At 42.2% G+C, this 16,357-nt stretch overlaps 1 protein-coding gene across 3 annotated transcripts in view; it reads left to right on the top strand.

The window, feature by feature from the left end:
* Positions 1–247: 247 nt before the first annotated feature.
* Positions 248–16,357, top strand: part of PCNX4 (pecanex 4) — a 312,316-nt gene continuing 296,206 nt past the window's right edge. Inside the window, exons 1-2 of one of the 3 annotated variants that reach the window (XM_069207422.1) lie at positions 248–680; positions 7,618–8,358. In XM_069207422.1, the coding sequence (XP_069063523.1) occupies positions 7,670–8,358 (689 nt within the window). In that variant the 5' untranslated portion in view covers positions 248–680; positions 7,618–7,669. Of the gene's footprint in view, positions 933–3,810; positions 3,914–7,617; positions 8,359–16,357 lie in introns of those variants that run through there. The other 2 variants (XM_069207423.1, XM_069207424.1) reach the window with 2 other exon arrangements.

Below are 16,357 nucleotides of genomic sequence, written 5' to 3'. Positions count from 1 at the left end.
TCAACCACAGGACAGTGCTGTTGAACGCTGCAAGGACAGGGCACCTGTGGACCCCAATAACCAATTAGCACTTCAGAATTCTGTAAAGCGTAGATTGATTGGTTGAAATTCTACCGGTGACCAATCACAGTTTTCCTTTTACGTTACAAATCCTTACCACTCGCAGAAGATTCCTTCACGATGCGATTGGCTGTCATGCGACCCGGAAATACTGAAGTTACGGACAAATGGCATCCGTTAAAATATTAATAATGGAAAACGGACATTAGGCAAAATTAACGGATGGTTTATCTGTCCTGGCACTTTACGTGCCGACTTGCCTTTGCATTTTAGTACATTTACAGTAGTATTCCTTGTTCCTACGTTTTACTGCTGTTAGTTTCTATGTTAAAAAACAAAGGCGGGTTATGCATGAGCACTGAGTATGGTGTTGAGAGTAATTGCTGTTACACTGAAAGAGAGAAATCGTTTTGATTTTCTTATTATTCCTATTTTTGCTGAATATCGCCAGCCCTTTGGGCGCTAAGCATTAGCTAATGCTGACGGCGGCTCTCTTGGCCTTCGCGGTGTTGCATTTATATGGAGCGTCTTTAGCTTCAGCCCTCGCCCAACGGGGCAGCATGCTTGACTTGCGCTGCAGTTTGTTGTGACTACCTGCGTTCCCAGGCGATCTATGATTGGTACGTGTCTGGGAGAGGAGCCCGTTTACTGTATGTGTTGCCAAATGCTATGTTTGCATGGCTACTGGACTCTAGCTTCAAGTCCATTGTAAGCAATCAACTTCCAAGTCTGCGGGGTTCGTTTCTTTCTCCAGTGGCCAGCTGGTCTCGATTTACCTGCAACACTCTCCAACCGCTCTTTATTTTGCAGGTTGAAACCTTCAGATACAAGCACAATTAATGATTCCACCGCCGCGTGTTGTACTCGGCAAGGTTTGTTTTGCCACGAGTTGGTTTGTTGCCAGTCTGTTTGGATGTGTTGAGTCTTTAAATCTCCAGATTACTGCTCCCTTATATTGTGGTATTGTATATGCTCTAAACTGTGTTGCGCTGTTTTATGCTGTAATTCATGATCATCGTAGTGCTGATATACTATCACTGCAAATAATATGTTACCTCTTTATACCTGTGTCTTATTTATAAGCCAGCTGGTTCATTAAAAGTTTCTCTGAAGCTCTCCTGATAGCAAGGTTAATTCAGTATTATTTTATTTTTCATTTAGCGAGTGCACACGGGGTAAATTGCAAGAATCTGTATTTTACATAAGTTTTTTAATATTGGGTAAGGGTGAGCCTGGTTTGTCATTTGGAACCTCGTGCAATTCTTGTCGTCTCTAAAGTGCAAAGGACAAGGGACGTGATTCTGGGTACCTGTGAAGGGTTGTTTGCTGAAAATGTCAGTTTGAGTCCCAGTTTTATTGTAGTTTAATACTCCATATACCCAGTTAGGGCTATGGCTTCATTAGTAGGCTTCATTTTAGGCAAACTGCTCCGAAGAGGGAAGGGAACCTTGACCCAATGCCTGTTGCAAGCGTGCCTTCACACCTAATACTTAGGACGCACAGGATAATAATACAACTAAAAAATATATGCGAAGATTGCTTCTCTTCTTAACCGTGTAAGGCTTATTAAGTGTGTTTTCTTTATAACAAACTCTAGGTACTAGACCACCCACATATATGTGTTTGTATGCACAAAATGTAAGGAGAAGTGTTAAAGATTTTTCCTATTTTTTGCTCAACACGTTTAAACTTGATTTGGTTTTATTTCTCACCAACAGAAATGTAAAGAGGGGAATATTGTATTAAATCTGCTAGTGCCAAATTCTTGTAGGTTTTCATAGGGGGTTTGGAGTTAATCATGTGACTTTTGCTTAATGCAATATTTGCCCGCTCTTTATGGTTTGATAATGCCTTAGCGTATGTAATAATGAAGTAGAATCATGGGAAGTCTTTAGCAGACTTTTTTTGACTGGAGGGTCATTTGACATGACCATTCCTTGTGCACAATGGAGTCAGTCGTAGTTCTATCCAGGCCCACTACAGTTTCAGATTCTACCCAAATGAGCTCCACAAAGACACCTCGTGGAGCATTGCAGAACTTCTCCCTTTTTGGCAGGCAGGATTTTTGTGCTGCTCTTCGCAGATAGTGCATTCCTGACAGAATGTACCTCCATTGCCCTTTAACTGTATTTATATATCTTTGAACATTTTTGCAGAGATTGTTAGAGAGTTATGAACATGTACAACACAAACATGAGTCATGGAAAGTAGCATTTATTTTAAAATAAATGATGGCTCAGTTGCTACGTTGATTATTGAACAGTTTTTAAGTATTAAGTCAGAATAGCTGCCACAGGATATTGGAAAGCCCAGACGTAGCATCCATAAGTCTTCACCCTCTTGAAGCATTTCACGTTTTGTTGTCTGTGCCTCCGCTATATACTCAGGGCGTTAAGTGGGATGAAAAGGTAAAAGGTTTCTCTAAAAGTAGTGTGGCCAAAGAAGAATAGCTAGGAATCTGGCCTATGTGCTTTTGTACGTGCCTAAAATATGTGAAATAGCTTTCTGTGCTTGACACAGCTTGTCACCTGTCCAGGATTTGTGCCTCTGTCTTTGGTTTCTGTGAGTGCATCCAAAAACATCACACAACAGCAAACACATTCACCTCAACCAAGCTAGCCCTTTCGGGTTTACAATTGCTTACTATCACTTTTTGTTATATTCCATCGCAGATAAATGAGTAACAACTACCGTTCTTCCCTTCACGTTGCCTTATTTCCAGTTGCCCACTATATATAGGTCACTTAAGCCCTTTCTCCCCTCAGTTCTTTTCTTATGTTCCTCTATCTGAATGTCTAATATTTCACCCCCCTTTTCTCCATCACTGTCTTTTCACATTATTTTTGCATACTCTCCTACAGGTACTTCCTTTTTTAGGTCTGATTTTTGACAGCACAGCTGCTAAACTGTCCTGTTGCTAACATTATTTGTAGAGTGGGCTTTGTAGACCCCCCCCCCTCAACGTTTCTTCTTTTTTAGTCATTTACTTGAGAATTTGACAACCTTGTCTTGTCTCAACCAGTGAAGTATACATTTCCAACAAAATGATATTGACTTTGTGGATCCTTTCACCTCCACTCATGAGTTTCGTTTGAATTGCATGAGGGACTACTTTACAGTGATAACTACCTCCATCCACTCCTGTCTCCCATATGTCTATATCTGATGTACAGTGGCTGCTTCTTCAAAAGGGCGTATAAACGTTGCACCCCCCTGTTATGTATTGGGCGTGGCCCATCACTTTTGTGGCAGTCAGTGATTGTTGTGATTTTAGTGTTGAAGTACGCATGTCTGTTAGGCCGGACCCTTGCCTGACGTGTAATTCAGACTTCAAATCTGCAATTAGTCAAGAAGCAGAAAGGGGAAATAGGCACACCCTCCCATTCTCCGATGGAGCGGTGAGCTTGCCTGCTCAAGCCAATACAATTGCCTCTCAACTTCTGTTTATAGCAATTAACAGCATGAAAGCAGAGCAGCACCTGACTGGCTGTATGTGCTCCGAGGTTGGATGCAATCCCTGCAGTCTTACAAAGTATGTGACATGCAGCCAGGGCATGGAGATAACTTCAGTATGGCCAATAAAAAGTCATAAAGTATTTGGCCTTCTTTCTCCAGACTTGGCACCATGTGTCTTCCACTGTACACATACATACTACCAGCTTAAGACTGTTGTCGCGTCTTGAAGTGCTGAACTTTGATGTACTTTCAGATTGCTTGGAGGCCTATGTTTATGTCAGTTGTTTTTGCTTTCCTGAACTGTAAAGGAATAGGACATTTATTTCCTCAGTTTGCCCCTCTAGGATTTCTAAGTCGTGTCTGGTGCTGGCCGAAGGAGTTGAAGTGGGGGCTTGAGGTGAGAAGTTACGTCTTGAGCTAATTACCAATAATTAATAAAATAAAAAAATACAGTCCTAATGTGGCACCTAACAGTGCTTGATTCTGGAAAGTCTTAACAGCTTTTTCAGTCATAAAGCACCAGCATCTGTTTTTATGAAAATGATATCTTGCCACATAATGGGCACACGTTTTTGCACTCCAAAAAAGCCCTAAATTGCACCATTTATATTTTTGATAGTTTACCCACTCTAACTTTGTAGAGCTTATTTATGCCGGCCTATTTAAATAACATTTTGTAAAGATCCTCTAAACCTCTACGTTTTATCCAAATGATTTAATAAAATGTGTTGTAAATGTCCAATATTTCCCTCTGTTGATATTTTCTTGGAGGAGAACCTTCACTCCCCTCAGCCCCCTTCCACAGAACACTCCCTGGGTGAGACGAGCTCGCCTGCGTCACTTACTTATTCTGTCAGTCTTGAACAACATTGTATGCCCCGCCACTTTTAAAAGTCACCAGCTGCCACTGTGTGCCAATTCTTTGTGCATTAGCACAAACCCAAAACTATTGGCTTTGCCCATGTTTATTCTCCTTGACTTAATCACACACCTCTCTGCCAACTGCAGTTTCTTGTTTTCTCTTCTTTTGGTGCTTTCCAGAGTCTTGACAGCTGTGCAATTCATTCACACACTTTCTCATAGAACTGTAATAACAGTTGGCACATATGTGACATCGCTCTGCGGAGAAGTTTCGCCCAATACTTAGATGGAACTCAGTTCACAGTATTCGCTGTACAAGAGTCATATGTTGAATGAAAAACAAAAATTTCTTTTCCACTCTTTAAAAAAAAAACACAAAAAAACCAAATCTATAGAAACCCACCTGGGCAAAGAAATACTCACACGAAATAGATGACACATAGTTTGCAACATAAAATAAAATGTATGAACTGTAACACAGAGGTGATTACTGACTTGAATTACGTTAAGGGTTCTTGCACCTATTTTTCAGAAAGGTCATGTTTTTGCTTGTATAATTGAGGACATGAATAAACAAACCCATAGAGACCTGTTTCAACAACTTGTTTTTTAACTACTTCTATTTCTCAACACCAGCAGGACCTACCCCACTGATAGCCTGGATTTATTAATTTAACTGATGTTTCGTCACCTAACTCCACAACATACTCCACACTTTTAACAAAATACAATGCTTAAATCTCTTAATTGGTATACGCATCCACCCACTAAGTAAAACGTTGCTACAACAGCTTTGGCTGCAATTGCAGCTTACTAACAACTCCTCAGTCATAGATTTTACGTTATTTGGTCATTCTTTACAAAGTTGTTCAAGCTCTTAAGTTTCTTTGCAAGTGTTGCTAGACAAACTTTGACTTATATCATACATTTTCTGAATGGTTTTTCTGGGCTTTGAGTGGGTCTCAAGGACATATACACTTTAACTCTTAGCTACTATAGCATAGGTTTTGTTGTATGGTTTGGCTTGTTATGCTGGAAGGTGGACTGCTTAAATTAAATTGCATTTCTGTAGCGCTCAGTACCCCTGATAAGGTGTTAATGCTCCTTATGGCAAGTAGCACACTACCTGAGAGCCCAATGTTAGTGGTAGGTCGATTAGTTATCAGGGTTAATTTTGCTTGCACATTGCATGCATTCAATCCAGTTTTTTGTAATACATTGTTGACATATATGTGATCCTTCGAGGTAGGTATGAGAAGCAATGGCTTGCTGGTATTGATAAGTATTGTTATGGTTTCCCAAAAGAGCTTAAGACTGATTGGCATTACATTTAAAGTAACTATTCTACAGGCAGACAGAAGGTAGAAGGAAGCAGGGACATTAAAAAAAAAAAAAAAGGAATGGAAGGTCATTTTTTCATGCAGGATTTTAAGGAATATAGCATGTTGAGGCTTTTTGCTTGCAATTTTTGGATGTATACGTTGAAAGAAACAGTTTAAATTCTGCTCCCAAGGAATGTCGTTTACACAGTCTTTCTAGAGGCATTTAAGAGGTGACAGAGATAACTCCCCACAGTGTAAAAAAAAGGATGCACAGTGCTTGTTGAAACCTATTTACTTCAATTGCTCCAGTATATTCAGTACTGTAAAGTATCATTAGAGTTTATGCAAATCATATAAACCACAAGGACAAACACACATAAACTCCACATATAAAACTAAACATATGTGATCACCCACAAACTTAAAAATATAACAAGGCAATTGTGACAGGCCCTTTGCAGCAATCATTAGTATATTCAGTGCATGTTTGTGACCCATTCAATGCCTGGTTCAGAATTTTCTGTCCCCTGCGTCCTCCTTAAGAGCACAGTCACAGAACAGACACCATGTCCAGCAGAATGTATGTGTTCAAGGTCACCTTCCATGATCCACATTGCCTAGTTGTGGCAACCCCCTACAACTTATTTTGCAGACGGCAGCAAGATTTCATCCAAAACTCTCTTTATACTGTGTTCCAGTCATATGTCTTTCTATCCTAACTTGTGCCTTCCTACCTGATGATAAGCAAAATCTGCAAATGTTATGCTGCCAGCACTATGGTTTACAGCTGGGATGGTGGTCTTTCAGTGAAATTTTGGGTTTACGCTAAATATAGTGGTTATCATTTAGACCAGAATGTTTGATTTTAGTTTCACCAGACCACTAAACTCTTTACTGCATTACTACAGTACGTGAGTGGTTTTTCATTTTTCAAATGGAACGAAGATGGTGTTTCTTGAGCTTTGCCTCAGTTCTTGCAATGCTACCATACAGGCCAGTTCTGTGCAGTGGCTTTGATGTTTGATTGAATGGACTGTTTAAACAGCCATGGCCAAAACAGTCTGTCGCTCTTTACAATTTGCATTAACCTCTGGGACTATAATCGAGTTTTGAACAAAAGCCTGATCTAGGAGGGGTCCTGGCAGTGGCATGCATCTGCGACCTATTAAACATCTTGACTGTACTCTAAGGACTGTTCAGGGTTTTTGAAATTGTATATTTTTTTATGTTCAAACTTTGTGCCTTCTCACTGCTTTGTCTCAAATTTCGTTTACGTGAATGGTGCTCGGGGATTGAGTCTTAGATGAACTTATTTTAAAATGTAACTTTTTAGCTGAAGTTCTGACTAAATGCAGAAGTCAACATGGTTAAAATGTCAATGGCACATGCTTGCATAGGCACCTAGACCTACTATCAGAAATATTTTCTTAGAGCGCAGGATGCATATGCTATTGAAATCTATTGATTGCCTCTTACTTATTTTAACATCACCCCGAAACCAAATGAACTGTCATGGAAACAATTTACTCTTTGTACATTGAAAGGTTCTAAGGATGTTGCCAGGCCCACATTCAACATATTGTTTGACCTTTTAAGTGTTTTCATTTGTGAAAAACATTTCCAATTTCGTGTCTCCGCTTCTTTGACCCGCGCTTGTGAAAAATAGGTATAAAATTGATGATTTCTCTGTTTTTCTGGCTTTGTCCTGTCAGTTAGGATCTGAGATAATAACTGAAGTGTCGGAAAAACTTTTACAAACGTTACGTTTGATATTCACATCTATTTTATGCCATAACGTTTGTTTATGTGTTCAGATCTAATGTGCCGGTGTGCAGTATTCCATGATATTTTGTTATTTTTTTACTAAAAATATTTTGTTTTTCTCCAAAAAATAATCGCAAAACTATTTTCTTTGTAGGGACGTCTGTCTGCTAGACGATGGGGTTATTCCTGGAGTTGTGAATTCAAGAATGGGTCCAGATGTTCCTTTGTTGAATGATTACAAACAGGAGTTTTTTTGGAAGCGCTTTCCACAGACTATTTTTGGAGGTCCACGTTTTAAATTAGGGTATTGTGCACCCCCTTACGTATACGTCAACCAAGTAGTTCTTTTCCTCACACCATGGCTTTTTGGCGGAGCTGGGACTGTGTTTTACGAGTTCAGACCCCAGAAGGACTTCTACTGCACTGTATTTTCAGGAAGTCTGATGCTTGTTGCTGCTTTTGCTATCCAGATAATCAACCGATACGCGCAACAGAAAACAGTGACCATAGAAAGACTACAAAATCAAACTACCCTAATGGATGAAGATGAGTATGAGTTTGTAAGCTGCGTTGGCTCAGAGACCGTGAAATTCATAATTCCAGGCAAGAAGTTTATAGCCAACGCCGTATTTCATTCCATTCTAGCAGGGGTGATTTGTGGGCTAGGAACCTGGTATCTGCTTCCAAGCAAATTGTACGCTCTTTATGAAAACATTGGAGGAGTTGTGATGATCTTTTTGTTTGGATGGGTAACTATATGCATTGGTGAATATTCATTAATTGTAAATACAGCAACAGAGACTGCTACTTTCCAGCCGCAGGATACATATGAGATTACTGCCCTCATGCGACCTCTCTATATCCTTTCATTTATTGCAGTGGATCTTGCATTCAGGTAATCTTTATGGTTGTTTATTAATTTACTTGTGCATTGTGGTTTCTTGATGTAGACTGTAAGCCAATACTATACGAAGAGCAGCAGAGAAGTCTATTCTTTTTTACATTTTTTTTTGTCTTATGCCTCAAAATACAAAGCTTAGTTTATGGCACATGGGGATTATAAATGCATGTTACAGTAAATTACACATTATGTTAAACTGATGAACAGGCTTAGAAACATGCTGAATCCTTTAACCAGGTAACATGCAGGTTGTTAATGAATATTTTTGTGCAAAAACGTTCTCATCGCTATTATCTTATGTACATTAACTTCCAAAAATAGATGGAGGAGTTGTGGCAAGATAATTTTCAGGGCTGTTACCACACCTAATCATGATATGAATAGAGATCACTATCTAACTAACTTTTTAGGGTGGCGCTTCACCAAGATAGCATAGGATAGGGGTGACATGGGGCATCTCTGCCTGGTGCTTCTAGGTGGGGAGAAAAACCTGGTGACCTCATTACAAGGTTGATGTGCTGACCACCGGTCCGACAGCCCTGTGGAAGGCGCCCGCCATAGAACTGGCACCCCCACTCTTTGCACTATTATGATGTTTCCACTGGGCTGACCGGTAAAAACCTCCTTATTAGGAAGTTTCCACTGGTCAGCCCAGTGGAAACAGTGCGGCGGCATTGGCGAGCCAATTCTGTTGCCCAGATGGCCCCCCCTAGCACCCTGGGAATGTGTACTGTCTGCTGTAGCAGACTGAGCATTTCGAGGGTGCTAGGCAGGGGGGCCCCTGTACTGGCCATGACATGGTAAGTGCAGGGGCCTTTTCATGGTGGGGACCCCGCCATGAAAAGGCTGGTGGAAAGGGGAGTTGCGATCAGCACAGCGGCGCTGAACTCTACACCACCGTGGTGTATTAAATCTTAGTTTGTTTCCCTTGGGACACAGGGGTTAGCGTAGCCTTTGGCTTGCAGACTCGTGCCCCCGTCACCTAGTGACTTTTACCCTACTTAGCTTGCTCGGTTTAGCACATTTATTTAATTATATCTTTTAAGATGGCTGCCTTGTTTCTACTTAAGCTAATGTTTTATTTTCACGTTATCAGTGCCACCACACTAAGGCATTGATATCAAGTGACAAAGATAAACAAACTGTAGGTGTTCACATTAGATACTTTCCCTTTTCTCGGTTTCGAGGGAATTGTTTATATAAATTACCGTCCCAAGCATGTCTTATTAGCTATTGTTTGGGAACAGACCTACGTCGGCGGTCCGGGCAGATCTGTATAAATGCACCCTATTTGGATAGATAGTCAGAGGGATTCCGACCAGATGCCACTGCTGCTATTGATGCCACACGTAGCCTTGACGCTTGCCCAGTCTTCGTGTCCCTATGGAGTCTGAGCTAGTGACCTCATTCCAAAGTAACAAAGGTTGGGGGACTCTTCCCATGGACATGGCAGTGGCAGATTAGGTTTAACACGCCTAGCTCTCTTTTAGGTTAGAGGTTAGGTTCAACTCATTAGGGTATTAGGACCTATATTACACTTCATGTCGTTTTCTGTCATTGCAAGATGGTGGGGGTCTTTGTATTAATGACTCTTGTCTTTACCATTCTGATCCTTGCATTGTTAATTATCCTAATCATTGCAGCCCATGCAATTTATCGCAGATTGCAGTTTTGTTTAAAAAAATCCTATTGAAACCTTACTCCATCTTCATTGCCTGTGTTTGAATGAGGCATGTTGTTCGTGTGAGAAAGCGGTAATCTCTGTCTATCCACGACATTCCCTGAGATGTCACACTCTTGAGTCCATGAGTAAAGGATGCCTCAAATCACCTTTTACTGTTGAGGTTTTTGGTGAGGTGCTGCTTGTGAGCCGGGAGGGTGGGGACGACAGTTGTGATTTGTTGTAGGATAGGCATAGTCACCTACAGACGTAAGTACTGTCATCCTTAAACCAGCAGTCTTGCCTAGAGCAAGAGTCAAACTACTACAGTGGCTGACCACGACTTTGACCGCTGCCACCCCCATGTTACTGGTGGTGGTGGCGGTCATCTAGTGGTCTGACCACCAGCTTCGTAATGAGGCCCTTGATCTTTTCCTATCTAAAAGGCCCCTTGTCATGGTTGAAGCATTTTCCCCAACACACATTTAATAAGTACGAAAGTTGTTAAACACTTTCTCAGCATTGAGTGGTCATATTTTGCGTCGGTATCGCTCTTCCCCTGATTTCTTTATTATGTGTATGACCCTGCATGTGTTCTCCAGTGTTTGCCTGTTCTTGATGAAACAGGTTTGGTCTGGTTGAATCAAATATTGTATGTGAGTTTCCAATATTAATGAGTTTGTCTGGGTTTAAATTCCTTAGCTACTGAGGCTGGACCCCAGGCTTCTGCCCCAACTCCTGTGATGAGCACTTTTGTAATAAAAGTTGTTTTTTACGTTTCTTATTAAGTTTTTTCAAAAGAGGAGGAACAAAAGTTAAGATAGACATTTAGGTGTTATACATCAAATTGGATAACTTGTAGTGTGCAATGACCACGGTAATTCTGTGATTCAAGTACAGGAGTTTGAGTCATTTATGTTGATAAACCAATGCCTATGAGGGCACCAGAGGAGGAGCGTACACATCTGTCCAAAGCAGCATGGTCGACCAATAGGAGGCCCTAACATTCCAATCAGTATCAAGCATAACTCACCACCTGTGGTGCTTCATGAAACTGTCATCTGTCTGCGGGGGAGCCTGTTGGAGTGATCAGTGAGCTCCCTTCAAAGGCCCCCAAGCCGGGGACCCCAAGGGCCAGGTCTAAGTCAGTATCTGGAGCTAGTGCTTGGAATCTGTTGGCACTGTGTGTGGAGACCTCCAACACTGCTCTCAAGCAGTCCAAGACAGCTTGCTCTTCAGATTAGACAGGATTTCAGTCTGCACAGGCAGCGACGCCACTCACGCCTGCCTTCCGACCAGGACCGTAGGTCATCCCCGGTGTCTCTGGCTGTACTTGTATCCCTTTAGAGTGGAGCCACTCCCAAGCCTCTTCTAGGGACGTAAAAAAATGGGTTATATCAGTATCCACCACCCTCAGGTAGGCCTGAAATAACAATGCATATGATACTCCCATGTTATGGAGCTACGCCTTGACATCCCCAAAAGTACTGCATCTCTTTTGGACCTCGGCTGTATAATCTGGATACGCTGTTATATTGTTCCCAATAAAGGTCCAAGGGCCCTTAGCTTGGAACATCTGTAGAAACAGTTCATTGCCTCGGAAATTGAGTAAACTTGTAACGATCGGATGAAGGGGGGTGCTTGGGGGCCCGCCCGGGATCCTGTGTGCCCTCTCGAACCATGTGTGTTAGACAGTCGTCTAAGAAGAGTTCTGTATTTGGGGCCAGATGTAGCAACTGTTTTGCATGGCGCAAACTGCAAAATTTGCTGTTTGCGTCATGCAAAACGGGCATCGCGATGCACATTCCCATTTTGCAAGTCGGTACCGACTCGCAAAATGGGTATGTGACTCGCAAATAGGAAGGGGTGTTCCCTTCCTAATTGCGATTCGCACCGCGATGCAGAATTGCTTTGTGACCGCGAACGCAGTTGCAAAGCAATTCGCAGTTAGCACCAATGTGAAGTGGGTGCTAAGTCATTCGCAAAAGGGAAGGGGTCCCCGTGGGACCCCTTCCCCTTTGTGAATGTCGCCCAAAATATTTTTTCAGAGCAGGCAGTGGTACAATGGACCACTGCCTACTCTGAAAAAATGAAACCAAATGGTTTAATTTTTTCTTTTGTATTGCAACTCGTTTTTCTTTTAGGAAAACGGGCTGCAATACAAAAAAAAAACTGCTTTATTAAAAAAGCAGTCACAGACATGGAGGACAGGCCACAATCCCTGTGAGTGCAGGGGGCTCTAAATGTCTCTGGGGTGGGATTTTACCGGCATCTTCATCCACTAGTTTTCCAGTCTTTCTTGGCAATATGCAGCATCCTGCAGCCAGTCATGTTTAGGGCTTTCTCCCCGTCCCCAGTGCATCGCCACCCTTCACTTGACGGGAAGCAGCAGCATCACCGCCAAGTAATGTGAGCCAGCTGGAATGTCTTTGATATATCCCTGTAGGGCTACACGCGGAGCAAGTGGTACAGGAGTCTCCATTATCGAGTCCATGGAGGTAAAGACAGCAGTCCAGCATTCAGCCATTCTAGTACATCCCCACGTAAGCTGTAAAAAAAATATCAGCTCCCTCAACACCATATCGCTGCAGGTTTCCTCCTGAACAAGGCCCACATTTTGCAGACTGGTGGGCATGTGGTAGATGCGGTGCAAGAATTGTATATCTGTTTGTTGCAACCTCTAGTTTGGCAACAGCATTCTAGTTTGGGAGCAGCAATATTGCCTTTGTTTTTTTATTGTTTTTTTTTATTTTATTTGGGGACACTTTGTGATAAAGCCCTTGGTTCCACAAAAGGTACCCATGACAAATTTTTATTTATTTTCTTTCTAAAAAATGCCATGAACTAAGCGTTTGTTGTGCTGAGTTTCACCATCTTCGCAGCTTTTTACAGCAAGCAGAGTTGTAAAAATAAATACATAAAAAAACAAAACTTACCAAATTTCCTATCTTTTGTGGTTTCTACCTACTTGCATTTTGTTTTGAGAACTGATGTGAAAAACATAGGTGCACCCAGAAAGCTAAACCCAAATATTCCCAAATAAACTATTCACTGAAATAAAAAAACAATATGAAAACAAGCTGGCAAAAACAGTAATTCATGACCATGTGCCCATCTTGAAGTTTTGTCCACGTGGTCAATTTACAAAAGTAATATACTGTTACATCAGTCAGACCCTTCTGGTTGTAGAGAAGTATGCATTTCCTTGGCTATCCAAGTTAAAAAACACTCAATATACAGCACCAACAACTGAGCTGCAGGTTATAATTTGTAATTGTGTAAAGACAATGCAGCAATTGCAAAAGACAGCACATGAACAATGGGGATGTAAGAAACCTATAAATTATTTAAATGTGCCCAAGATATGAAGTTTAGGAATAGTAGTAATCTGTAACTGAATTTGGGGTAACCCATACTGTCATGTGATTTAGAGGGCACTTTGCAAAATGTATTTTTCTTGCACAGTGACGTATATTTACAAACCAGGAATGAAGAGAAATTGAGTTGATAACAAATGTTCTAACAATTCTGCATTGCCACACTCCTTATGGTCTTTTAAATGGTACACCACTTGGGTGGAGCGGGATTATCTCCAGTTATGTTATGATAATATTATTTATTAAGCGCTTTTTTTACCATAGGTTTCTTGGAAATAATTGGTAACCTGTGGCAGTGTTTTGCTTCACTAATGACCGAGATGAAACGCTCATGCACTGACAAAAACATCTGGAATGCGCTTCTTAGTCTAAAGAAGACATTTATTACATCTCTGCAAGGTTTGTAGAGGAGATTAGCATGCTGAAAGCACACGTTTAAAAATGGTCACAGCAATGAAATAAAAACATTGAGAAATAATTCTCCAATGCAATATACACAGCGAATGTAAATCTGGATATATATTCATGTATGTCACAATGCAAAACAGATTACAAGAATTAAAAAATTCATCACCATGAGGCACCGGCAAATCTGCATAATTTCCCTTCTTATCAGCATCAGACCGCCAGATCCCAGAATCGATCGTGGAGAGAGAGATCAGTTATCCTCACAGGAAGGATGACACACTCAGCGTCCTGAGCATGTCCGAGATCTGAGTCACCCCCTGGTCCATCCTGGTCTCGGCCTCTTATATACTTTAAACAAACAAGAGAGGAGAATTCTAAAAACCTCCTCCTACTCCATAAGTTTATTGTTTAAAAAAATGCTGGCTACTTCAGGTCAGTTTTGAAAAGAACACGTCGGGGAATTGGCCAAGATCCCAAGGTGCCCTCTGTCAAAACAAAACCGTTCCCTGCTGTACCATAAACATTATTCTAGTACATTCTTATCAGCCTAAGCCCTTGGTGAGAAAGAACACGCAGAATAAAAATATGAGCACATTGTATAATGTGAGCATGGAAAAATACTTGCAGCTTTTAACGTGGCGGTGGCTAATGCTAAATAAAATCAATAGGCAAAATGAAGTTGGTGGTCACTAATGTGACGGTGTGCTGTTAGGCTAAGTGCAACGTGGAGTCAGTAGTCAAAACACAAATATCATTCCAGGCAGGTAGAGCTCTGCAGAGAAACTTAGGATACAAATGCTTGTTTAATTAACTTTTCCCTAAAGATCGTGAGATCTAATTAATGGGTGATGTTATCCGGGAGTGCATTGCAAGGTGTGGCAGCCTCCCCTGCGAACCTGTGGTCTCCTGCTTTGTTTTACCAGAATTGAAGGAAAGTTAAGTAGTTTGTATGAGCTGGCCTTAGGGAGATTGTGTACCTTTTGAAATGTCTTAGTCAAGAAGAGAGGAGCAGAGTTGTATATGCTCTTAAATGTGAGGCAGCAAGTTTTGAACTAAATAAACAGAAGATTTTGTAATGGGAGGTATGAGTATGTCTTGAAAGTTGAAATATTAGTCTTGTTGCTTCATTTTGAGTTGCCTTGAAGCCTGTGCAGGTCATTGTTAAGTAACCCTAAATAGATAACATCACCGTAATCCAGCCTTGAAATCATAGCTGCCATTATAATCATACGCCCTTCTAATGGAAGAATTGTTAATATGGAGTACTTTCACTGTTGGATATGCATCAAGATACCACCACTCCTGTTTGTGGTTTCAAGGTGATTTTAGAGTTCCACTAGGTTCCCTAGGCTCATTGCTTTTGCTTTAAGTTGAGCTATGGGGCTATTTCCAAGGGCCAATAGGATTAATTCCAAAAAGAGAGATTATTGTTAAGAAAAACTATTTCTGTTTTATTCAAATTTAATTTTAATTGGATGTGTCTCAACTAATTAGTAATGAAGCACATAGGTGGTCATTACAACCTCGGCGGTCTTTTTACAAGACCGCCGAGGGCCGTGCGGAAGACCGTTAGTGGTGGCGGTTTGCCGCTCAACGTATTATGACCGTTTGCAGCTCTCCGTCCTTTTTCGGACGGAGAGCCGCCAACAGCCATACTGGCGGGAGGCGGGGAAGTGGAGGTTGCTCCACCTCCACCGCCACGCCAACAGAACACCGCCCACCGAATCACGTCCTGTGATTCGGCGTGGCGGTGTTCTGTTGGCGGTGTGGTGTCAGCGGAGCAGCCCCCATGGATCCCGTCCCCTCCCGGAGGATCAACGGACAAGGTAAGTCAATCGTCCGTTAGGGGAGGGGGGTCGGGGGGTGTTGTGTGTTGTGTGCGTGCATGGGGGTGTGCGTCTGTGTATGTAGAGGGGGTGTGTGAGTGCGTGTATGTCTGTGGGTATGTCTGTATGGATGTGTGCGTGTCTGACTGTGTGTGTGGATGTTGGCATGTATGTCGGTGTGTGTGTTGGTGGTGCCTGCGTGCGTGTCGTTCGTGAGTGAGTGCTGTGATGTTGGGGGTCGGGGTGGGGAGGGGGGTCCTGCCACCTTTGGGGGGTGGTGGGGGGTGTAGGGGAGGGAGTGGGGGTGGGGGGTGGGGGAGAATTCCCTGGCACTGATAGTGCTTACCGCCGTGGATTTCATGGCGGTTTCAAACCGCATGAAATCCATGGCAGTGAGCGGGGTCCAAATACCGCCGGCGGTATAGTGATGGCCGCTGGGCTGGAGACCCAGGTCTCCAGCCTGGCGGTCGTCTCCGTCCTGGCGGGCAGAATGGAGAACCGGCGGATGACCATGGCGGTAACCGCCATGGTCATAATAAAAAAATATAAAAAAAAGACCGCCAGCCTGTTGGCGGTCTTACCGCTGCTTCTCCGCCTTCCGCCAGGATCATAATGACCCTCATAGTGTCTGGAAGTTCTAGTTTGGATGTAGAAGCTGCAGTCAAAGTCAAAGTTATGGATGGTCAGCGTAATTATAGAGCCTGAATGCTGTGGGTGCTAGT

This window comes from Pleurodeles waltl, chromosome 9, assembly GCF_031143425.1.
Source record: "Pleurodeles waltl isolate 20211129_DDA chromosome 9, aPleWal1.hap1.20221129, whole genome shotgun sequence".
Taxonomy (NCBI): Eukaryota; Metazoa; Chordata; class Amphibia; order Caudata; family Salamandridae; genus Pleurodeles; species Pleurodeles waltl.
Note: the sequence above shows the minus strand (reverse complement) of the source record. Positions and strands in the feature narration are given on the sequence as shown.